The sequence below is a fragment of the Lytechinus variegatus genome, chromosome 3 (assembly GCF_018143015.1).
Source record: "Lytechinus variegatus isolate NC3 chromosome 3, Lvar_3.0, whole genome shotgun sequence".
NCBI lineage: Eukaryota > Metazoa > Echinodermata > Echinoidea > Temnopleuroida > Toxopneustidae > Lytechinus > Lytechinus variegatus.
Window position 1 is genome coordinate 30209246 of NC_054742.1, and position 27077 is coordinate 30236322.

General features: G+C 34.9%; 1 protein-coding gene across 1 annotated transcript; it reads left to right on the top strand.

Annotated features, from left to right (window-relative positions):
* Positions 1–140: 140 nt before the first annotated feature.
* On the top strand, positions 141–26353 carry LOC121410740 (peroxisomal trans-2-enoyl-CoA reductase-like). The gene is made up of 8 exons (XM_041603014.1): positions 141–398; positions 1784–1917; positions 3069–3234; positions 4327–4408; positions 9565–9661; positions 17587–17691; positions 18208–18325; positions 25471–26353. The coding sequence occupies exons 1-8, from the start codon at positions 275–277 to the stop codon at positions 25563–25565; spliced, it is 921 nt and encodes a 306-aa protein (XP_041458948.1). The 5' UTR covers positions 141–274; the 3' UTR covers positions 25566–26353.
* Positions 26354–27077: the final 724 nt, after the last annotated feature.

The following is a 27077-nucleotide window of genomic DNA, read 5'->3' on the forward strand; positions in this document are numbered from 1 at the left end:
TTTTCATGTAGAGATAAGGAATGAGCCATCAACCGATAAAGGCAATGAGTTGCAATATTTAAAGAGTCTTTTTCATTTATTTGAAAATGCTACAGAATCGAAGGCAGTGACTGGCAAAACAAAATAATGCAACATTTTATTTGATCGTCTGCTTGAGCCAGTGATGAAGTAGATGAGACAGAGTGAGATAGAGAGACCAAGATCATACATGATTTATACCTTACACTCTTAATTATTCTATCAAGCTAGTATTTGAACTCAATATTAACAAAATATGTTGCTGAAATCTCAAGTAAGAAGTGTTTTCAGATCGGGATTATTTTCTAACAAGGTCGCTATTGTAACTGGCGGCGGAACGGGCATTGGTCGAGTTATTACTCAAGAACTTCTCCATTTAGGTGAGTCTATCAAGAAAATTTCACGTTTTTCAACGTTTTATCACTGCACTATGGATGTCAGATTTCCCAAAAATTCTTCCACAATTTTAACAACACGTGTTTTTTTTTGAAGTTGTTGTTGTTGTTGATGTTTTTAAGGGGAGGAGACATTTTAGAAACTTTCGCTATCTGATACGCTACCTCCCATTTATGAAAACGTGCCAGGTAAACATGGCAGCTGTAAAAATGGCAGGGGGAAATGGCAGAGGAAAGAATGGTTGCATAATATTCTCATTACCAAGCAGGGGCGGATCTAGCCTTCGCCAATAGGGGGCCCGGAATTTTTTTCAGCCACATTTTCCCCGATCGGCCGCTCGAAGTTGACAGAATTGACAAGCAAAAAAAAGTTATCAACAAAAAAAATTAGGGGGGACCGTCCCCCACCTCAAATTTAGGAGAGACAGGACCCCCCCGCTTCCTATTGATCTAATAAAAAATGGATTTATCTATAAACGGCTGCTAGCAGTTAGCCATGAGAACGTTACATATTTCAACAATCAAATAATGCGAGCGCGAAGCGCGAGCTGAAAATTCTGTAATCGTGCAAATGATAAGTATGTATGCCTAAAGCGGAAAAATTCGAGATACACCTAAAAATGGGAAAGTTTTTCCATGATTTGTGAATCGTGAAAAGAATGAGTAATTGAAAATCTTCCTACAATAATAATGCGAGCGCAAAGCGAGAGCAGAACAATTTTTGATATGTGATCTGAAACTGGATGATTTAAATCATTTGAGTAAACCTGCCCGCGCATATTTCAGATTTCGACCTAGAATCTGGACATTCTACATACCTTTTTTATCATGAATATCAATATAGCGGGCGCGAAGCGCGAGCTTTTAAATATTTGATATTCCGATTTGTAAAAGGGTCAATTTAAGTTCTGTATTTTAAGCAATTTGTAGGAAAATTGTGAGGTAGTTATGGATCACAGTTAAAAAAAGAGCTGATATGTTTCATTGTTCTTACTCTGAGTTTTGACATAGGACTGGGACATTCTAAGAACATTATGTCATCATGTGAAAATGATGAATATCTTCCTATTTTTCTTCCTAAGTGCGAGGTGAAACCTGTCGATATTGCATTCTGAAAAAGGGGACAATTTTATTATTAAATCAATATCTTATTATTTCATCTAATAAGCCTAATGAGAGCGCGAATTCTGTTAATATTGCGGCCTGAAAACTTGACATTTATTTTAGAGCACTTTTGTAATTATGAATAAGATGCATGAGTTAATAAATTTTCAACAATCAATAGGGGGGGGGGGGTTGCGTACATAATAGTGCCCTCTTGATTCCGGGGAATGTATACTTTTAATATTGTTTTGTGTGATTCTTGATAGGTTGTAAAGTGGTTATTGCTTCAAGGAACACAGAACGGTTACAGACTGCTGCTGATGCATTGAATGATTCTCTACCCCAGGACTCCACAGCATCTATACAAGCCATCAAATGTAATATACGCAAAGAAGATGAGGTAGTAATGATGATGATGATAATAATATTTATGATAATAATAATGATTATGATAATAGTAAAAACATAATAACAATTATACTTCCTTAATAATGTTAATTATAAGTTTCAGTGCGATTTATTGTAATGAATCATATAATTTTGTCAGTTATTTGATTCATTTGGATAACTTTCATACCTTGAATCTTGACATCTTGATAATTTATTTTTTTCTTTAATGGCTTTCCACACTATCAATGTCTTATAAAGATAAACCCGACGACAAAGCACTGTAGACTATCTTAATATGGCCATCATTGTGAAGGGGGAGGGGGCTTCCAGGATTCAATTATTGTTTATGCAATGATCCACGTGCGAGCTATGCCAATACATAAAGTATTTCTTCGTTGGGCAAACCTGAAGGCCCCATATATCCAATTAGAAACTACCATAAGGAAACAGCACCCAGGCCAAATTAATATGCATTAGCCTCACTCATACAAAGCAGGAAATTCAACGCCGACGTGAAGCCGATGTTAGCGTTTCATCAATATATTTCGTCTGATGACAATTTTCTTGATTATTATCTGAGATGCACAGTTCCAAACGGTAACTGTCGGAAAGAACGGGACTTGTCGGATAAAACGTCTGAAGGCTCCCTGCCTCCCCAGATCTGAAAAAAACTTTCATTGATTTTGATTAGCTATGGTAACTAGGATTTTGTCGGATATATTACTAACCGATTAGTCCCCTCATGAAAAGCTCCGCGGATTTTACTTCTACCCGGTGCACGTGTGGCAGCAGTGGGATGCAATGCAATCGATTTGGCTCTTCAGTTTTTGATGCCTTAATTGCTACATAAATCTTTGGATGAAAATGGGCCTAAAATCGCCGGATAATCGACAAACCGTCATATCATGGGATTGTAATAGAAATAATTCCTTGTGGATCGAATTAGCAACTGTGCCACAAAATCTCATCTTCTCACAGGGCTCCCAATCGTTGACACGTTGGTCTTCAAATTGCCATTTTATAATTTTGCAATATTTTTCATAGGAGGAGAGGCCTATCAAAAAAAAAATCAGAATTCTCTTTCACCCAATCTTTGTCCAACTGGTACCCTATGGCGTCATCACCCCCTTTTAAATTTGAAAACATTCAATTACACTGCAGGTTAAGGCTCTGATGGAAAACACTGTTGCTGGGTACGGTAAAATCGACTTCCTGGTCAACAACGGTGGGGGTCAGTTTATCAGTCCTCTTTCTAAAATATCTGTGAAAGGCTGGAATGCTGTGGTCGAAACGAATCTTACAGGGCCATTTTTATGCTGCAGGGAAGGTAAAATAGACAAAGTATAATTGAAAAAAAGATGTAAAATTTGGTAAACTATAATGAATACTTTAATAATGTTACATACCGTCTCTGATCTCTTTCTCCATCTTACGATCAGGCCCGAATAGAAACTATCTGGAAATAGTTTATGGGCATTGAGTTTTGGGTATGATTTGTAAGTTATGAAAGCAGGAAAAAAAAAGAGAAAGAAACCTGACAAGAAAATTATTGGGTAAAAGTGCTCCATGAGGGTAATTATTATATATCCAACCAACATTGGGCATTTCTTTGGGGCATTTTTTTTCATCCAGTGTGATGAAAATTTTACCCATTCTAAAGTAATTGCTGCCTAATTTTTAACCTCACTGGACAATATATGCTTCCCGCGTTTGGGTAAAATATTGCCATAAATTGGTTGGACACATAATTACCCTCGTGGTGGTAAAAATTTTACCCAAATTTTTTTTTACAGTGTATAAGAATTGGGCAAATGAGACCACAAAATTGTTCAAACTGGTAATTTTGTTGGTTGATTGTACTTGAACTCTGTTTTGTTTTCTTCTGACCCAGCGCATTTTCCCTTTCCGGGGTCATGGGGTTAGGATATTTATATTTTATCACATTAATGGCATCATCACTTTTTAAATATACAAATCACCTCCACTAATCCAATAGGGAATTAGGATATAATGTCATTTTCTCGGGAATTTTTGAAATTTATCGTTTCTTTAAGAAAAAAAGACTATAATAACAAAGAATAATTTATAAACAGACAGAATATAGAAAATATCAAAATATGATGAAAGACAGAAAGTAAATCCGGGAGATAAACAAGAAAACAGATTAAGGTATCAAACCTATGAGGGGTTTTCAGAATAAGAATTATAAATGGCATATATACTTCATATAAATTTACTATTGCATTCATTGATTTTCTTTATTGCTTTTCAACATTTATCCTCAAATTGCCATTAGAAATTAATCATTTCATGCCCTAACGAAGGTATAAAAAGATCTGAGTTTTTTTGTAAACGCCGATGTTTTCATATTCGAGAAAATGTATTATTTGCGTTTTCTTTGTTTTGTTTATCCTTTTAGCTTTCCATGCAAGTATGGAAAAAAATGGAGGAGTAATAGTTAATATGCTTGGTGATTTATGGAGAGGATTCCCTTCAATGGCGTAAGTGACATTTCGAAATTTAAAGGAACATACACTATTTTAAGCTTGTCTTTGTATCTCACTATATTAAAAATGATTCTGTTGTGAATGTTGAAGATATGAAATGAAAATGTGTTTAACAGGATAAATTCGACTATTTCATACAAACAAATAATACAAAATATCTGCGTGTTCTTGTTTTTTTTGTCTGTATGTTTCTGATATCCATTAACTAAATTTGAATTGATCAAAGAAAGAGAGTAGAAAAATAGTAGAAAAATAAGATTTTGCAGAGAAAGCGATCTAAATACGAAACAATGCCAAATTTAGATTCTAACGGCTCAAAGGAGGAAGCAATTATGATTGGAATATTAGATGATACTCGATAGATTATAACCCTTTAATAACCCTTTATCAAAGCTTTAGGCGGGCTTATTATTTATTGGACATATTTGGGGATTCAAAGACTACAAGCTTCATGTACACGACTTCTCTGCCGAATGACCTGTTTCGGTTACACTTCGTAATTCCGAAGCTTCGTAATTCCGAAGGTTCTTTATTCCGAAGGTTCGTAATTCCGAAACACGTAAATTGCCTATACCTCGATGTTCGTTAATCCGAAAACGAAAAAGGGTTCGTTAATCCGAACATTTTGTGGCGTAATTCCGACGGTTCGTTATTCCGAAGGTTCGATAATCCGAAAACGAAATAAGGTTCGTTGTTCCGAAGGTTCGTTAATCCGAGAACAAAATAAGGTTCGTTAATACGAAAAATGAAAAGCGGGAAGGCAGAGGCAGAGGCAAGGGAAGGGGGGGGGGGGGGGGACACTGTTGGCGTTCAATTATTATGAGGATGGGAAGGCAAGGGCGGCCGAACGAATTTACGTTGGGGGTAAAGCCAAAAAATGAAACTCATACGTCAAAATGGGCACTTTGGTGATATTTTCACCTTAAGATTATCATCTGCTTGAAGTCATTGTGTGTTTGATAGTGATTAAGTAGAGAAAAACTATGTTGAAGTGACTTCTTATTATGGCAAAATGTATATTCAGGCTTTATTTTTCGGGAGAGAGTATAATGAGCGAGCGGCTTGGTAAAACAAATTCAAAGGTGAAGTTGTAAAACGTTTTGGGGGTCAATTATTCTTAAAATGGCAATATTGCGAGGTGTTGCGAGCGTGAATCACAAGCTAAAACTTTAGGGTATTTCAATAAAAAATGAAAATAAGTTTTTAAAAATCCGAGCAGATTTCTGCTGTCATTAAAAAGATGTGCATCTAACTAAAGAATTAACACGAGCGCAAAACGCGAGCTTAAACATACTGACCAGAAAAGGAATCTGTTAAAGAAAGCATTTAGTGACCTCTTTAGGGTGCATATTTCACCAATCGAATGAGAGTGCGAAGCGCAAGCTGAAAATTTGCAATATTCCAGCCTGAAAACTTAACTTGTATACTTTAAAAAGAGTATTTCATTTCGAAAAAACATGAAAAACGGCATATTTATTTTTGAAAAAGGAACTTTCCCATTTTGGAAAATATTAATTTCCCTGTTTTTATTTAATTTTTGGGGTGCAAGTGCCCCCTGCCTCCCTCCCGGCGGATCCAACTTTCGTCAAATAGGGGGGGGGATTTTTTTTCAGCCATATTTTCCTCGATCGGCAGCTTAAAGTTGATTTTTGTTTGTTTCTTTGAAAGGGTAGTCCTAATAGTCAATAATTAGCTTTATACTTATGAAGTAAAGTAAATATGTAATAACATGATAAACCCTTTTTAAATAATGCGAGCTATATATTTTTTTTAATATGATGGGCAATATATTTGTGATCTTTAAAACGAGATGCCTATGTAACTAAATTTAGATAATAACTGCGAGCAAGAAGCGCGAACAGAAATTTAAAATATATAACCTCAGACCTGATCTAAAGGGGACATTTTAAGAACTTTTTGCAGTTAGCCATGAAGACGATGCGTGTTTCAACCAATGGCGGCGGAACGTATTTTCCTTTTTTTTGGGGGGGCAAAGCAAAAAAGGGGCCAAAAGGGGCAATTTGGTGCAAACGGATATTTTCACCTTGAGATTATCACCTGTGTAAACAGGTTGTGTGTTTTGTAGTAATTAAATTGAGCAATTTTTTTAAGTGATCACTAAAGTTATATATTTACGTTTCATTTCTGCGAGCGTAGCGAGCAAGCGGTTTGGGGAAAAAAATCAAATCTGAAGATGTAAAATTCGCCTTTTTGAGCAATTACTGTTAAAAGGGCATCCTTGTGAGATGTTGCGAGCGAATCACGTGCTCAAACTTTTGGAAATTTCATGTATTCCTAGAATGATAATAATGATAATATTGATATAGATATCATTTACCCAGGGAAGCCACTTCAGTTCTGAAAACTGTTCTCCCAGCCATTATTATTATCATTTTTACAAGAATGCTTAGAATGTCCAGTTTTCAGGTTGGAATATCACAAATTTTAAGCTTGCGGTTCGCGCTCTCATTATTTAGTTCGTGAGATATATATTCTATTCATGAGTCACTAAATGTAGTCCTTAAAAGATTACTTTCTGAAGCCTGTTGCATAAAACTTTTTACCTGAGAAAACTCTGGTAAAAACTGAAAACTAAGGTTAGTCTCATTTCCGCCACTGCATGACTTTAGCACAGGGCAAAAACTCCTGTAAAAACAACCTGAGTTTTCTCAGGTAAAAAGTTTTATGCAACGGGCCCCAGGTCAGTATATAAACATATTACAGCTTGCCCTCGCATTAATTCTTTAGAAAGATACACATCTTTCTCACGATTACAAAAAATGCTCTGAATGCTCACTTCACGTCTTGTTACATGAAATGTCTACTAGTTTGAGCTTGCAATTCGCGCTTTCAACATCTCACAAGGATCATTATCAGTATCATTTTTTATTTTATTACCAGCAGAAGCTGTTATTAAAAATGATATCCCCTCAAATACAAATCCTATTATCTAGAGGTTACTCGCACGCGACCAACACACTTGACCCCCTGCATCTTTAAACCATTTGCTTATAGGCAGCAATTGCTCAGATAAAATCGAAATTAGCCTATGCTTGATCAGGGTGCCTATATTCTTAATGAAATACATGCTTTTGGCCACAACACACACAGGTATCATCGATCGTTATTACTATCATTGCATAATATCGTGTAATCTTGTAATGACAACATCGTTTTTGTTACCAAAATGAATAATTTTCATTTTCGGAAATACGAACCTTATTTAATTTTCGGATTAACGAACCTTATTTCATTTTCGGATTAACGAACCTTCGGAATTACGAACCTTAATTCGTTTTCGGATTAACGAACCTTCGGAATTACGAACCTTATTTCGTTTTCGGATTAACGAACCTTCGGAATTACGAACCTTATTTCGTTTTCGGATTGACGAACCTTCGGAATTACGAACCTTCGGATTTATGAACCTTCGGAAATACGAACCTTCGGAATAACCGAACCTTCGGAATTACGAAGCTTCGGAATTACGAATGTATGCGGTTTAGGTTGCATAAATATTTTAAATGATGTTAATCTGAAAAGAGAGATTATAATTGAAAAGCATAATTTCATACTTGTTTGAATCTGGATTCCATTTTTGGGAAACCAACTGAACTGATGGAAATTTTCTATAATATCATTGTTGATAACCAGTTCGTGCTAATCAAGGGGGTCACATCGAGATCTGCGTAGAGTTGACTCTACGCAAAATGGGTACGCGCAGGATCGAGGATTGCAAAAAAAATAGACAGGTTAATTTTTTTGCGCACTGTTGGCGTAGAGCCAGGTCTACGGAAGTCTACGCAATCCTACTCAACACTTCCCGACTGTAAGCCAATTCTATGCAACTGTATGCCGCTCCTACGCATCACTACGACAAAATTATCAAAATTACACTTTTTAAATTTTACGCATGGAATGGCTGAAAATAATAATATCTTAATAAAATGAGTAAAATTCACTGAGCAAAATGCAGAAAATTAAATTGAAAAAAAAAGCAGTTATGCACTTTGTCATGAATATTGATTAGGTGGGCTGATGATGAAATGTTCCCACTTTCTTTTTTCTTATGTCATAATTATCTAATATTTGCATATAATCTGTACGATACGTCTCTCTTATGATAAAGTAAGTAGATCAAATTGTTAGTAATTTGATTATCTGTTTCCTATCAGTTTTTGTCTCGCATGTATAGCAGAGCACCGCTTTTCCGACGGTGGCTGCAGCGTCGCGACGTCAACATAGAAATCTTAACCAAGTACATTTTTTTTAAATATCATCATTTGGCTTAGAGAGTATCTTGAGATAGTTCATGGAACTTGGGCATAAGTGTAATCCAGTATCAGTAGGTAAGGTAACATGACCAAAGTCAAAGGTCATTTAAGGTCAATTAACTTTTGCCATGTTGCCCGGCTACCTCGATATTTTTTGTTTGACATGAGAAAGCAACAATTTTTTTCGCGCACACCCTGCCCAACTCTACGCAGATTCCGGTGTTAAACTTTAACACCCTTTAGTTAAGATTATACAGATATTGCCTACCTAGAGTTTGAATATAACATTTCCTCTCCCCGACGGAGTTATATTTTTCCCAAAGGATTATATTTTGCCCGAAGCGCGCAGCGCTGAAAGAAAATATTATCCCGAGGGAAAAATATAGCTTCGGAGGGAAGATGAAATGTTATTTATTAAAACGATAGAACAGGCAATATCTGTTACATTATATAGCATATGTGGATTCGCCACCAGAAATTGCATTCATCATCTGGCTCCAACCCGAAATTCTTGCTACAGCTCTGAGCCATCTACGTCATAATAGATTTTTTTTTAATACATCAAGCGCGTTGCAATCGACGCGTTAAATAACTAACATTACCTTGTTACGCAACTTGTATGCAGTGAGTGACGTCACCTTAGTGAATATAATGCCGCTATTGACAATACAACGCAGTATATTCCCTGATGTGACGTCAAAACCTAGAATCCTCGCAGCTATGGTCACGTGATGGCGTATTGACCTATCACTGATTCGAATCTGCATAACCTACGTAATACAATTAAATATTCGTTATCTCTAATTACTCTTTTATTTTAACATGATATTTTTCATCAAATTTTTATGTATCTATTGATTTCTTTTATTACTATAGTCATTCGTGTGCAGCACGAGCCGGAATCGAAAACCTAACCAAAACTGCCTCTCTAGAGTGGGCACATCATGGTATCAGAATCAACTCATTAGCTCTTGTAGGTTTTCTTTCAATCAATTTCATTCCGTCTGATTAATATTAAATATAAACTTAGATCATTTGGGGGGAATCGATATCGAAATCTTAACCAAGAATAAATTTTGAAATGTCGTCATAACTTAGAAAGTAAATTATATGGACCTAGTTCAAAAAACTTAGACATGGGGATACTATTGTATAACTGAAGATCCTGCCTGAGTTTACTTGTCCAAGGTCAAAGGTCACTTAGAGTCAACGAACGTTGGCCATATTGGGGGTATTTGTGTAATTGTCATCATAACTTACAAATTTGATGGATCCAGTTCATGAACTTGGACATAAGAGCAATCAAGTAACCTATCCCTGAACATCCTGTACGTGCGAGATTAAGGTCACATGACCAAGGTAATTTAGGGTCAGCGAACTTTGGTAATGTTGGGGGTATTTGTGAAATATTGTCATCATAACTTAAAAATTTATGGATCTAGTTCATTAAACTTAGACATAAAAGCAACTATCTCTGAACATCATATGCGACATTTAGGTCACATTACCAAGGTCAAATGTCATTTAGGGTCAGTGAACTTTGGTACTGTTGGGGGGGGTATTTGTGGAATTGTGATCATAACTTTAAAAGTTTATGGATCTACATGTAGTTCATGAAACATAACTGCAGGGGCGGATCGAGCTTTCGCCAATGGGGGGGGGGCGATTTTTTTACCCATATTTTCCCCGATCGGCGGCAAATTTTTTTTTTATTCTTCTAAGGGGTAGTCTAAAAGAAAACAGCCATTTCTTATAGCTTTATATTTACAAAACATAAAAAATAATCTCATATAAGCCCTATAATTGAACAGTAATAGCGCGAAGTGTGAGCTTATATTTTAAAGGAAATTTCATGTATTTTGTCCTGAAAATTGAACCTTCTGAGCAATGATGGTGATCGTCAGCAAGATGTGTATGTAACTAAAATTACTGTGAGCACGAATCGCAAGCAGAAATTTTTAATAAACGTTCTGGCCTGATGGAATACAGACCTTAAAAGGACTGTTTTCAGTTACCCATGGAAACGATACATATTTCAGTAATTAAATAATGCGAGCGCGAAGCGTGAGCCGCAAATTGTTGACGTTTTGACCTAAAAAATTGACATTCTAAGCACTTTTTGTAATAAAAAAAATCAGGATAGGTATATAACTAAACATTGCATGCGAGCACGAAGCGCGAGCGAAAAAAAGATATATAGACCTAGAAACGGGACACGTTATTCATGTTTTGAAATCACGAAAAGGATGACATATATCTTCCTACATTAATAATGCAAGCGCGAAGTGCGAGATTTTTTTGATATTCTGATATAAATCTGGATAATTTAAGCACGTTTTGAAGGAATAACAAACTGCGTATTTATTGTGTGTGCGTGTTTTTTAGATTTAGAACTAGAATCTGGGCATTCTAAATACATTTCTTTTATTTAAAAAATCAATAATGCGCGAGCTGAAAAAAAATTGATGCCGCTCTGAAATTAAGCACGATTTCAAGCATCACAGGAAAATTGTAAAGTGGATATGCATCGTAATTCACAAATTATATATGCGAGCGCGAAGCATATTATGAACCCCGTTTATCGTCTCAAACCGCCCAGAATACCAACTTGTTAGTCGAACGAATTTTTTTCTGATAAGAATCAAGTATGTATAAAATTAGACATAATGATATAGAGTAAACTTGACCAGAAAAAAACTTATACGAATAAAGATTGTTAGACAATGAAACGTGTGCAAACAGAGTTGAACTTTAATACGTAGATCCCAATCATTTATAGAAGAATAAACATGGATGAAATTGAAATGTGAACTAAAACCCCCTGGGAATTACAAACAGACTGTTACATTTCAAATTTGGGTAACCAAGATAAATTATTATCTATAAGGGTAAATGATCTGAGCTTATAACGATGTCATGAAATTCGTATTTCTTGGCTGTATCAAACCTTTGCTCAAAATAATGACTCGGACTAGTTCCATCCAAGTTTATGTTTCTATAAATAGATGATTGGGATCTAAATAGACGTTTTAATCTTCATATCTGTTTGCACACGTTTCATTGTCAAACATTCTTTATTCGTATTATAGTTTTTCTGGCCAAGTTTATTTGATATCATTATGTCTATTTTAAATTTAATGCATACTTGATTCTTATCAGAAAAAAATTCGTTCGACTAACAAGTTGGTATTCTGGGCGGTTTGAAGTACAGACGATAAACAGGGATCATAATTTGCTCTATATATTATTCTGTTTGATCTCAGTTCATGTTTGATCGTTGTAATGTATTAGTTTTATTTAATCAAAATTATATTTCTATTTTTATGTCTAATTTTATACATCCTTGGTTCTTATCAGAAAAGGCTTTATCTGTTAAGAGATTGAGTTCAATAGACAAGCCGGCATGTGGGGCGGCTTTGAAGCGAAAAAACGCCAGGGTTCATCTGAATCTGTCTTAGATATTTCTCAAATATCATTTACATTATTAAAATGTTCATGCACAAAGATGGAGAGCAGGGGCGGCGGAACCTACTTTCTTTTCTTCTTTTTTTTGGGGGGGGAGGCAAACCAAAAAAAAAAGGCACTTCAAAATGGGCAGTTTGGTGAAAAAGGATATTTCCACCATGAGATTATCATCTGTGTGTTAGGTAATTAGGTATAGTCATTAGGTTGAGCAGTTTTTTTTAAGTGATTTCCGATCGATTAGATATGTATTTCGGTTTCATATTCTGCGAGGGAGTGGTTTGGAAAAAAATCTGCAAGTTGTAAAACTCACTTTCTGGTCAATTATGGCGATGATTACTATTTAAAAGGCATCCTTGTGAGATGTTGCGAGCGCGAATCACGAAATCGCGAGCTCAAAATTTTGGACATTTCGTGTAAAAAGACATGACAAGAAAATAGTGCTTAGAAGGTCCAGTCGTTAGGGCATAATGTAAAAAAAATCAGTTCACTATTTGCGCTCGCATTTTTTTCATTAGATATACCCAATATATCTATGATTGTTAACAATGCTTAGAATATCCAGTTTTCATTTCGCAAAATAAAAAGAAATCAGCTATTGCTCCGCGCTAGCATACAATATTTTTTTAGCCAATATACCCATCCTGTTAAAGGTTACATTTCAATATCCTTTTTTTTTCTAAATGTAGGTCAAAAATATCACCTCGCGCTCCGCGCTCTAAAACTGTGTTCTTTATCAAACACGTGCTTGAACTGTTTTCAACAAGGAATAACAATTGTTTTCAATTCGCTTTTCGCGCTTGCAGTTTAGTTAGATACCTATCAGCTCGCGCTTCGCGCTCATATTAAATGTTAAATTAGATACCTATCCTACTATTGATTGCAAAAAGTGGTTAACCTGTCAAATTTTCAACATGAATTTCAATTATTTTCAGCTAACGTTTCGCATTATTTGATTCGTGATATATTCCTTTTTTCAGTTTGCATTTCAATTTATTTTCTCACTAATATAAAAACAATATACAATATGTACAAGAATGAGAATGACATGTATAAGAGAAAAACGGAAACTACTGAAAAGTTTATTAAAAAAAAAAAAACTTGTGAGTTGTAGCTCCCAGTAAAACAAGGTAAAATAAATAATAAGAAAATTAAATGAAAAATATACACTCAGCATTATCAATCACCAGCATATACAGTACATACAAAGGGACAGGGGACTGTCACAGTGGGGACCAATTTAGTTACTGCGGGTCTGTCACTTTTCAGGTCAGTATATTAATAAGTTCAGTTGTGCCCCCTCTGTTTTGTACTTATCACGCACTGAGCTTCGCCTTAATGCTCGGGGCACAATCATAAAAAAATATCCTGTTCATACCATGATATGACCGGGAAATTTTTGGCTCTTGCCCCCCCCCCCCTCTGGCCACCGACCTCTGTTACGACCCTGCTTGCATTACACTATTCGATATCGATAGCAGCAGTGCTGACTTTGAAAACAGCTATTAAATAATTATTCACAAGAGAAAACGCTCATATGATAGTAAAATAATATGTCCTTCGACCCAGCATGACCTTTGACCATGATTATGTGACCTAATACATGTGCAAAACAGTCATTCATACTTGATTATCCTTATGTCTATGTTTCATGAAATACATGTGTAGATCCATAAACTTTCTAAGTTTTAATGACAATTCCACAAATACCCCAAAGTGCCTAAAATTGTATGCTTTCTGGTCGTTTAGTAAATTAGAAAGGAAATAGCTTCCGCTTCGCGCTCGCATTCATTCTTTTAAAAAAAAGTAGTATTACGTTAAATTCATGGATATCTCTGTTTTCATGAACACATCATTTTTAAAAAAGTGGGCGTCAATTGTCTTTTTATGTGATCATGAAATAAGATAATTCAACATGCATTTAAGGCACCTATGGCGGGGGTGGGGGGCATTTTCGAAAAGTACACAGGGGCGCCAAATTCAGGTCGGGCTCTGCTGGGTGCAAAATCCTATGCGCCTGCACTAATACAGACTGACTTGAAAAAATAATTTTAATTGATCCCATTCGATAGACTTCTGTGTATTGCACATTTCACTACCAGGTATATATTTGGCGTTACCGACATTCAACTTGAATAAATTTCCATAACAAAACAGTATTTTTCAAAACCACATGCAGCTTTATAAACTGAAATCGATATGCACAAATTGTCCAGTTGTCACTGGAAATAAGGCTCCTTTGGACCAGAGACTGGAGACCCCAACATCTGTTTTCTTTATTGGAATTGGATCGGGGGGGGGGATATGCAGCGGTTAATTTTTTTTCTCTCCCTCTCTAGTGGGGAAATTTTGTTGGGGAGATACCAGAATCCTAATTATTTATTTCTTCAAATTTGAAAAAGAAATAGAAATGGCATTTTGCTTCAATTAACTTTGCTGAAACATGATGCTGACATCAGCTTTTACTGGTTATTCTTCCCAATTAATATATTTCAGTCTTACAACATGTATATATATACAGTGCGTCCCAGAATAAACGAAACCGAGATTTAGCAATCATTTATCATAACTTAATCATAAACAGAATAGACAAATGACCTACCAATTTAAAGCTTAGAATCCCCTCTTTCATCTGATATTACTAAGGTTATTTCTTATTCACGCATGAGTGAGCAAAAACAATTTGAAGAAAGGATACCAAAAACTCATTTGGCGGGGGGTATCTGGGTTTCAAAAAGAAAACCACATTTCTAAAAAGTTCAATATCTGCTCTTTAATTTGGTAGCTCAATTACAGAAAATGGTCAAGAAATAAAAAGTTCTGGTAATTTGAAATAAGGCTTGTATTTCCATGATTTCATGAGATTAACGTATTTTCACCGGTTTCCCGCAGAAGCTTTCGCATGGTGAACAAAAGATTTAATGCATGGCTGATCGTCAACAAAACGGATTGTCGAGTGAGTTTGAAAGCCAGCCTGATGGAGAACCTCTTCATTTTATGAAATTATTAAAATGCAAGCCTTATTTCAAATGACCAGAACTTTGTTATTTCTTGACCATTTTCTGCAATTTAGGTATCAAATTAAAGGGGAGATATTGAATTTTTCAAAAATGTGGTTTTCTTTTCGAAACCCAGATACCCCCCGCCAAATGAGTTTTTATATCCTTTCTTCAAATTGTATTTGCTCACTTATGCGTGAATAAGAAATAATCTAAATAATATCAGATGAAAGAAGAGATTCTAAGCTTTAAATTGGTAGGTCATTTGTCTATTTTATTTATGATTAAGTAATGATAAATGATCGCTAAATCTCGGTTTCGTTTTTTTCTGGGACGCACTGTATACACTCAGCAAAAAAAAGTTCTTGGACACTTACATAAGTTAAAATATTCCAAATAGATATTTTATTAAAGGCAAATTATTGTATGTCAACATGACCAGACAATATTCCTCTTCCAGTATGACATGACATTTTCATGTGAACAGTCATGCATGAGTGGTTAAATGCTTTAAACAATAGCAATGTCAGTAAAAGAAAATTGCAAGAAATGGACCATTTAAATGCTAATGATCATGGTAATCCTGTAGGCATACATTCAGCAGTTTCAACATGCGTTTATCATTTGAATTGAATGCTTAGGGATGCATCATGAGATGCATAATGAAATGGATCATTTGGACACTAACTTTCAACATGAAGCTTTCCAACCAATTAGAGCATGCAAAGAGCAATAGGAATGTTGCAGTCTGCATGGGCAGTCATTTAGACAAGTGGCTCGATATTTCTAAGTGTCACCAACAACAATTTCAAATTTGAACCATCGGTATTTGGCTACTAATGAAGTTAGAGACCGCCCTAGGAGTAGTCGACTTAAGGCCACCACCCCTGCAGAAGATAGGAGGATAAGGATAATTTTCTTTTGCTTATGCCCAGATACTGAAATTTGACATTTTTTCATCGACTAACTTTGACTTAAAATTCCAGTGGAATAGTGATGCATCCAAGGTGGATAACTTTCTCTTCACTATTAGAGTTTGCTTTTATCGTTTAATGGATATTAATGCCACACAAACTTTCACAACTGAAAGAATGGCTGACTGTTTGCTTGCAATTTTCTTTTACTGACATTGCTATTGTTTAATGCCTGTAACCAGCCATGCACTGACTGATCTATTTCTTGCATTTTTCTTTTACTGACATTACTATTGTTTAAAGCATTTAACCACCCATGCATGACCGTTCACATGAAAATGTCATGTCATACTGGAAGAGGAATATTGTCTGGTCATGTTGTTATACAATCATTTGCCTTCAGTCAAATATCTATATGGAATATTTTAACTTTTAAAGTGTCCAAGAACTTTTTTGCTGAGTGTGTATATATATATATATATATATATATATATATATACACTCAGCAAAAAAGTTCTTGGACACTTTAAAAGTTAAAATATTCCATATAGATATTTGACTGAAGGCAAATGATTGTATAACAACATGACCAGACAATATTCCTCTTCCAGTATGACAGAGACATTTTTTCGGCATCACCAATTTTTCCAAAGGGCAGATAGCTCTGGGGAACCTTGATTTAAGCTACGTCTACCATTGTTCTCTTCATCCATTTCTTTACAATATTTAAATAAAAGAGTTGCCAAAGCTGTTGTACATGTATAGCTTCACACATTTATATATATATATATATATATATATATATATATATATATATATATGTATATATATATATATATGTATATATATATGTATATATATCATCAAAATCAGATGAAAAAATGAGGTTTTGAAGTTTCGCTTAATTTCACAAAACAGGTTTGCACAGGTTGATATGCAAGTTAGGGGACTGGTGATATCCACTAACTATTTCTCTCTTTTTTAATTAATATTTTCTCCTCATAGACATGTGAAACAAAGTTTTATTCCTCTATGAAAATTTGGAATTGCCGTTGTCTTAACATTTTTGGTTCAGTCAGATTGTTCATTATTATCAAATTTTAAAAGTGATGAACAGCATCGACTCTCTCCTTTGCATGTTACTGTTATGTCAGAAATAAAAGAAACTTCAAAATATCATAACTTTCCTATTTTACATCCGATATTTATTAATTTTCAGCGTTTGATATGCTTGTTTAATATGCTTTATTTCTCTATTGATTCAAATCAACATTTTTCTGGGTGGTCTTGACCTTTATAGGTACTGATATGCTTATATTGTTCTGTTCAACGGCAGTTGGATTATAATTTCACGAAAATGATAAAAATTATTTAATTTTTGCCGCTTTTTCTCCGCATTTAGTAAATATTTTTTTCGAATACCTGGTTTTTTTTTCTTCTTCCGATTTTGGTCGCATAATGCTGCTTGAATATTAATGTTAACAGAACTGATACGTTGATATGTTACGATGATGTTTATGCAGGGAACATTCTATGGAAAGGAAGCGGCAGAGCATTATGGGAACAAAAAGTTGTTTGAACTTGCCATTCCCGCCATCCCTGCCAAGAGATTGGGAATGCCAGAGGAAGTAAGAATTTTATTTATTTATTTTATTAAATGCATACACATGTATTAGACGGTTGGATTTGAATTCGATTCACAAGTATTCTTACAAGTATGTCACACATTACAAACAACCAGTAAAAAATTGTTATTTTAATAGCTATTATTCTGGGGCGTATTTTGAGTAGACATTCTGGAGCACCATTAAAAAAGCCTTCTAGAAGAACGATCTAAACGATCGAGCGAGGGCGAGGTAGTGGGGTTGGGATAGTCCAACGAATCGTATTTCTGCGGGGTAGTGGGGGGGGGGGGTAGTCTTAGCCAATATTTTCGTGGGTTCTTCTTATCATTTGGCAACCAGTCAATATTGACTGTTTTTCGCCATAAATGTTTGCAGGCAAATTAGCGTTGATCATTTTTAAAGGCATAGAATATCAATCTCAAATTTGACGACTAGTTTAGAGAGAGGCCACATTCCTCTACCACATCCCCGAGATTTTTTCAGTATGTGAAGCTATGCATAATTTCGTTAATCATGCAGGTTTCAGCAACGGTGACTTTTCTGCTTTCTCCTGCGGCTTCTTACATTACTGGTGAGACGATAAAGGTTGATGGTGGTAGTAGTTTATACCAGCTGCCTCTTGGATTCACGATAAAAGGTGAGAGAATATTTAAACTAAAACAAGGAAGTCTGAGGTATTTGCTTGTTTCAAACAATTTTTTTATTTTTTTTATTACAAATTAAAAGTGAGTGTATTAATGGATGAATGATCGGATCTTATTTGAGTACAAAAGTTAAAATGAACTGAAAGGTTGAAAGATCTTTTTTGGATTATAAATCTTTTTTTTTTCGTTTGTTTGTTTCTTTGGTTGTTAGGCCATATAAGTAAATAACATCAGAATATTCAACATGATAGAAAAATCATACATGACATCTTTCATTAAAATTGAATAATACAAAGATTTGAAATAAAAAATAATTTGGAATAGTTATGGTGAAATAGGAATCTGCATAACATGCATAAAAAGAGCAATTAATGCTTGTTCAGTGTAATTTTTTTGTGTAATCCATTGAGAAAAATTACTCTTACACTCTTAAAATGTTGGGCAAAATACTGTCCACACAACAACTGGTTAACAAATTTATCCCGAGTCAGGGTAGTTTTCAACCAATACTGTGTAGTTTTCATCCAAATCACGCATTATTAGTTTAAAATTGGATAGAGTTATGTTACCCAACATTTTTAAGAGTGTACATATAATCTAGTTTTGCCTCTCCCTCACAAAAAAAACTACCCTTCCATCGCACCTGTACTATTTTCTTTACTATATACACTGAACTGTGAAATGATAAATTAAGGTAAAATGTACCCTGAAGGGGTCCTTGTTCCTTTTATATCTACATTCTTTAATTCTAGCAAAACATTTTTTAGATATTGTAAATAAAGCACAATCAAAAAACAACTTTTTAGATATCAACTAAATTTAAGCTACCATGTAAAGAAAGGTAAATAAATTTACATGAAACAGAAAAATTAAACAATATGAAGAATGGGAAAGTATGGCAAGCATTAGAAAATTAAATATCAAATAATCAATCATGAATCAAACAAACATTCAAAGCATTGGTCTGATGTGACATGAACTAAGTTAAGAGCTTTACACGAAATGGTGAATGGTAATTAATCAATTATTATATGAAGGTATAATAGAGAATTTCAGTTGATTGAAATACGCGTACGGCAAATTATTAGAAAACCAAATAATTAATCAAGATGCAAACAATAGTGTGACATATTAAATGTTTAAAAAAAATCTAAGACATGCTGGGAAGCCTTTAGAAAGGAAGACAATTTTGATACTGCATGGGATTGTACAAATTGAAAATGGTTCTAGCGCTATTAGGGTATGGATGCTAACAAATTAATCTGCTTCTACGGGGGGAGGTATAATTTAAAGAGGAAATTTCGTAACAAAATTTAAGGACGAAATGTGACAAGAGCACATAATCATTATATATGACGGGAAAGAGTATCTTCTAAATAATTTGATACCATTCTTATGTGGTATGTCTTCGCACTTGAAAAATCTGTCTATCTATAACGGTCAATCGGATCGGGGTCGCCCTAGAGCCACTAACCCGTCTCTGTGGTCTAGAGGTTGAGGCACCGGCTTTCAAAGCTGGGGTCCGGGTTCGATTCCCAGCAGAGACTTTTTTTTCGGCATCACCAATTTTTCCAAAGGGTAGATAGCTCTGGGAAACCTTTATTTGAGCTATACGCCTACCACTGTTCTCTTCATCAAATTCTTTCACAAAATATTTGAATAAAAGAGTTGCCAAAGCTGTTTTACATGTATAATTTCACACATTATACTTTCTCCCATATGTGTACTGTATCAAAGCAATAGCTATCAAAGCAATCGCTTTGATCCAGCTTAGGCATGGCGGCATGTCATTGTTTAAAACCCACCTACACCCGACAAAGGAAATTATAATTGGTGTAGTGTCGAAAATCTGTCTATGTGACGGTCAATCGGATCGGGGTCGCCCTAGCCACTAAACATTATCTGTGGTCTATGTAGTGGTTAAGGTACCGCCGCGGCATTCAAAGCTGGGGGCCCGGGTTCGATTCCCGGCAGAGACATTTTTTTCGTCATCACAAATTTTTCCAAATGGTAGATAGCTCTGGGGAACCTTGATTTAAGCTACGCCTACCATTGTTCTCTTAATCCATTTCTTTTTACAAAATATTTAAATAAAAGAGTTGTCAAAGCTGTTGTACATGTATAATTTCACACACACATAATTTATATATATATATATATATATATATATATATATCAGTGTTGTAGTGCCTTGATGCTCGGCCTTGGCCTTAAGGCGCCTTAAGGCCTATTTTTTCAAAGCCTTGGCCTTGAACATTCAAGCCTTGGCCTTGAGAGGGCCTTGGCCTTGAGGATTTTGAGCCTTGAAATTTCAAGGCATTTTCAAGGCTTTTTCAAGGCATTTTGTATTTTGTACTATCATTTGTTTTATATAAGTAATTATAAATGTTTCAATTGTTCTGTAATTACACCAATGGTCAAAACTACCAGTCACCAGTAACAGTAGCAACAGCAGTAAGTGTAATAGCTGTGTCATCAATTGTAATTGTTAAATCATCATTATTAAGAATTATCATCACATTGTAACAAAGAAAACAGCAGTAATGAAAAATAACTATTAATTGGTAATGTGTTGTAATCATGACTAATGATGATAATGACAATATTAATAATGATAATAATGACAGTAATAATGATTATGATGAAGATTATAGTGCTTTGATGAAAGGAATAATTCTGACAGATCTGACTGCAATTTTGACAACTTTCATACTTTAAACATAGCTAACTCTAAGGAATGATTTATAACAAGGTTGATTTCTATTCCATTAGGATTTTCCTTGTATTATTTTCTTTAGCAAACAAGAATGATTTAAGTCTTAATTATATTCTGAAAAGATTTGGAAAATTTGTACACAGACTTTAATTTTGTAATATCCAAATTGGCTATGTCAATGGCATGATGAGCCAAAAATTTAGAGGGGCCAAGCATGGCATATAGAACAAAATTTCTGCCAAAAAATTTGAAAGCGATTGAAGCGAGCGAGCGAAAAAAAATTGTCACCCTTTTGCTATAAGAAAAGCTTTTTTTGAAAGACTGTGACAGTATGTTTAGAAAATAATATCAAATTTACTCCACATTTTCCTTTCCTTTATCCCCCTATTTTAAGTTTATTCTTGGTGGTGGAACTTCTTCCTCTTTCTCTCTCATTTTTTTTGGGGGGGTCTGATATATTTTTAAACAGACGAGAAAGAGGAATGGGAAGAGAGAGAGAGAGGGGATAAGGGAGAGAAATATGTAAGGGGGTAAGAAAGATGGGCGTGGCTGGTTGGGCAGAAAATACTGCAAAATTAGTTAATGATAGGCAGTATATCTTTTCTAAATTGTAAGGAGAAACATATAAGGGCGCAAGAAAGATGGGGGTGGCTGGTTAGGCAGATCATACTGCAGAATTAGTTAATGATGATAGGCAGTACATCTTTTATAAATTGTATACATTTTGTTTTGGGTCTAGTGTCTCAGATTGACAAAACAAAGGGAAAAAATCAATGAAATAACGTATTTGTGTTTGCTGATGTGGTTTACGGTACACCATGTGGAGTGTTATAGAAACAGTGGATAGAAGAAGAGAAGAAGTGGATAGGCGAGAAAGTGGAGATTTGAGAATAGAGTATTCTTTCTTGAAAATAGTCCTGAAAAGGACTGTAAACCAGAAGGAATGTTGAGTGAGAACAGCTTGAGTAGTAGAGCTGATGAGGAGATGCTGGCTTGAGTCGGCGAGTAGAGATGATGAGTAGTAGAGAGACTCGACGTTTCGGACAGGTTGACTGTCCGTCTTCAGGTCCGTCTCCACTCCTGAAGACGGACAGTCAACCTGTCCGAAACGTCGAGTCTCTCTACTACTGGTTGGAATATCACAATGTTTTTTAGCTCGCACTTTGCGCTCGCATTACTTTGATTGATGAGTTATGTATCCTATTAAAAATGCAGTCCTTAAATGCTTCCTTTTCTGATCTGTACATAATCTAGCATTATTTCTTTAATTAGATGTACACATCTTTTTCATGATTACAAAAACAGCTCACAATATTTAATTTTCATGTCTTATTACACATGTCCAGAAGTTTGAGATCGTGGTTTCGTACCGGCAACATCACGCAACAGTGATTTAGTGATTTAACAGTCATTAACCCCATAATTGACAAAAAATCGAGTTTTACAACTTCAGAATTGATTTTCTTTTCAAAATAAATTTAAAAAGGCTTTGCTCATATTAATTTCTACAAAACAAACAACTACTTCACGCAGTTGATAATCTCATTTTGAAAATACATGTATCTGTTAGCACCAGAAATTCCCATTTTGGTATATAAGTGCCTTTTTGGCTCTGAACCACCCCCCCCCAAAAAAAAAATATTATATATAATATATTATGTCTAAGTTTATCATGAAATTATTTTTGTTTTAAATGTACAAGGGTGAAATTCTTTATTCGCTCAGTCCGCTCGCTCACATACATTTTTGCCATGTGTGATATCTAGCGGCTTATAAGCATTGTTAGCTCATTGTTCTGTATATCGTAAGTTTGAAATGCCTTGGCCTTGGCCTTGAGGTTTTCAGGCCTTGGCCTTGGCCTTGGGTTTCCATGCCTTGGCCTCAGCCTTGGGTATTGAAGCCTTAGCCTTGGCCTTGGAGGTTTGAGCCTTGACTACAACACTGATATATATATGTATATACAGTGCGTCCCAGAATAAACGAAACCGAGGTTTAGCGGTCATTTATCATAACTTAATCATAAATAAAATAGACAAATGACCTACCAATTTAAAGCTTAGAATCTCCTCTTTCATCTGATATTACTTAGGTTATTTCTTATTCACGCATGAGTGAGCAAAAACAATTTGAAGAAAGGACACCAAAAACTCATTTGGCGGGGGGTATCTGGGTTTCAAAAAGAAAACCACATTTCTGAAAAGTTCAATATCTGCTCTTTAATTTGATACCTAAATTACAGAAAATGGTCAAGAGATAAAAAAGTTCTGGTCATTTGAAATAAGGCTTGTATTTCCATAATTTCATGAGACAAACGTGTTCTCACCGGTTTCCCACAGAAGCTTTCGCATGGTGAACAAAAGATTTAATACATGGCTGATCATCAACAAAACAGAGTGTCGAGTGAGTTTGAACGCCAGCCTGGAGAAGCTCTTCATTTTATGAAATTATTGAAATTCAAGCCTTATTTTATAATGACCATAACTTTGTTATTTCTTAACCATTTTCTGTAATTTAGGTATCAAATTAAAGAGGAGATATTGAACTTTTCGAAAATGTGGTTTTGTTTTTTAAACCCAGATACCCCCCGAAAAATGAGTTTTTGATATCCTTTCTTCAAATTGTATTTGTTCACTCATGCGTTAATGAGAAATAATCTAAGTAATATCAGATGAAAGAAGAGATTCTAAGCTTTAAATTGGTAGGTCATTTGTCTATTTTATTTATGATTAAGTAATGATAAATGATCGCTAAATCTCGGTTTCGTTTTTTGGGGACGCACTGTATATATATATATATATACACTGTGCGTCCCACAAAAAACGTAACCGATTTATGATAAATCATTGATTTATCATAACTTAATCACAAATACAATAGACAAATGACCTACCATTGTAAAGCTTAGAATCTCCTCTTTCATCCGAAATTACCTAGATTATTTCTCATTCACGCATGATTGAGCAAAAACAATTTGAAAAGGGGATACCAAAAAGTCATTTGGCGGGCTGTATCTGGGTTTCAAAAAGAAAACCACATTTTCAAAATTTCCAATATCTGTTCTTTAATTTGATACCTCAATTACAGAAAATGGTTATTTAAAATAAGGCTTGAATTTCAATAATTTCCATAATGAAGAGGTTTTACAGGCTAGCGTTCAAACTCACTCGACATTCCGTTTTGTTGACGATCAGTCATGCATTAAGCATGTTAAGTCTTTTGTTTTCTGTGGGAAACCGGAAATTGTTTCGAGGGAACATAACTTTTTTGCTTCTTAACCATTTTCTGTAATTGAGGTATCAAATTAAAGAACAGATATTCGAAATTTTGAAAATGTGGTTTTCTTTTTGAAACCCAGATACAGCCCGCCAAATGAGTTTTTGGTATCCTTTCTTCAATTTTTGTTTGCTCACTCATGCGTGAATGAGGAATAATCTAAGTAATTTCAGATGAGAGGAGAGATTCTAAGCTTTACATTATAGGTCAGTGTCTATTGTATTTGTGATTAAGCTGATGATAAATCATCGCTTAATCTCGGTTTCGTTTTTTCTGGGACGCACTGTATATATATGTATATACACACACATAACACAAGAGCGCTCGCATCATTTATCTTAATATTTTATTTATTTATATGTACATGATTATTTCTTATCGTGGAACGAAAATATGTAATAAACTACCACTCAATATTCGCAGACACAACACACTAACTTTATTTAACACTGACCTTGATGAAAAGATGGAAAGCTTTGATATTTTGGTTGACTGCATGGGGGGGGGGTCGGAATGAGGGTATCCTTAGGAAATAGGGAAGGGTTAATGTTATCATGTATGTATTATCTATTGTGTGGTAATACCTTGTTTACTACTTGCTCTTGTGTAGTATTTACTAATTATTCATAATTCTGTAAATTCTTGTTGTCATTAATGTATTATGTCATATTATTTCCCATGTTACTTTGATTGGACCTCTATAAAGAAAAGAACCATTATCAATCGCTCTGAATAGAGTGATCCATCCGTATTTTTTAAGTGTTCATATGTTATCAATATTTTGTAAAATGTATTTTGTTGTGATTTTTATACGGTAAATAAAACTAAACCAAACATAATTCCATTAATCATGTTAAGAATGATGGAAGAACTACGATACAATATAGTTTATTGTGTAATGGTCATGTAAGTATTCAGAAGTTGTATAATTTGATTTGCTTTGGGTTTTTTAATTTGGGCTACTGGTTTTCAGCGTGTATGCCCCTTTTTTAATTTCAAATCTGTACGAACATTTTACTTATATAGCACGCCAGAAAATGGTAGGACATTATTGTGATAGGTGAACTATTCTACTCAAGTTAAATCAATAGATTTGATTTTTGTTTTCAATCATAATTTTCCTTATCTGTTTTATTCATTTATATTTAGATCATAACAAAATGTCACCTTACACTTGGGCAACGGAGGAGGAAGAAAACGAGGATGATACAGTATGTACGAGAACAAAGGAAACTGCCTTGTAGGAAGATAAGAATGACCTATATCATGTATATTGCTCTAAATCTAGAGGACATGTCAGAGCAAAATAAACTACCAAAAGCCTCTATGGAAATGAAAATGACTCTAAATACATTTGATCGAGGGTCAGCATAGTATTAAAAGCAACGCGTATAAATTTCAAGTTTACTATGTATCAAGGTTGTTGTTTAATAGTTCAAACGATTAAAATGTTCAAATTTCCAGCATTTCAAAAATTTAGAAACTAAACAATTCAATTAAGCAAGGGCTCCCTGCTGCGAGTCAGAGCAAAGTAAACTGCCTCGTGAAAATTCTACAAGATATAATGAACATTAAAAAGGTACTCCAGGCTAAAATAATATGATTTGAACTGTTGAACGGATAATGTAAGACCAGACAAACAAAACACTGAAATTTTCATCAAAATCGGACAAGGAATAACAATAGTGTGCATTATTTCGGTGATACAGTTTTATGCACGCCTTCAGTGCAATGAGCAAACTAATGAAAGATTTAGTGAAATTTTCAGCATTTTGCTTTGTGGATTTAACTCTAAATCTACAGGATTTATCAGACAAGAGTAATACCTTGTAAATGGTGGTTGTAAAACATAAAATGAGTGTTAATACATTTTAATCTACTGGACCTCAACTGTAATAATTAGACCCTTATCATATTTTTCGAATACAACCTTATAACCAATGTAATCACACCCAGGAAACCGATCAGTATTTAGGCCTGTATCTCGGGGGGGGGGGCACTTCCATTGACGAGTGGATACCATGCGCGACCACTGATGCATGGGGTCTCGAAAAGCACCCTAAACACGTATTTTCTGAATTCTGAAAATGCACCCCTTAACAAGTTCTGGCGTATGAAACCCTGCCCTAAACAGAAACAAAACGATACTCTTGGCAAGAATTCCCTGAATAGAACCCCTTAACAAGTAATTGTTATGTCACGGACGTTGGTCGTCGGTTTTACCTTTACCCACATCATTGGGTTTAGTATACTACTAATAATTGATATAGTACGGCCCCACCTCGCGCAAATCGTAATCTAAACACATAGTGTTGACTGTTGGGGTAAAAATTACATCTTATCAAACATTTTAGTCTTGATTTTTTTTATACCCTCGGCCCTCGCATGCAAAGGCCGCCTCCTGGTAACATCCCTGGCTAGATAGAATATGCCAGACGATGGCAGACGACCCATGCCCATTCGTTTATGTGAATGTGTGATATACATGAAAATTGGTTACCTCTCCATCTAAGTTAACCCCCCGCCCCCCATGAATGCCGGACTAGTATTGATCAAACACAAATTTGTAAGTTTATTTTTATTTTTTTATTATTCCGACGCAACTTTCTTAGTTCCGACGCTCAGTGTCGATTTATTTTGAGACTACATTTGATATGATATACTTGCAAGCTTCTTGCAACACCCTAAACCTAATTAAAGTTTCATTTCATTTATTTCCATTTCCAAAATTTACATTATTTTTTTGTACAATAATA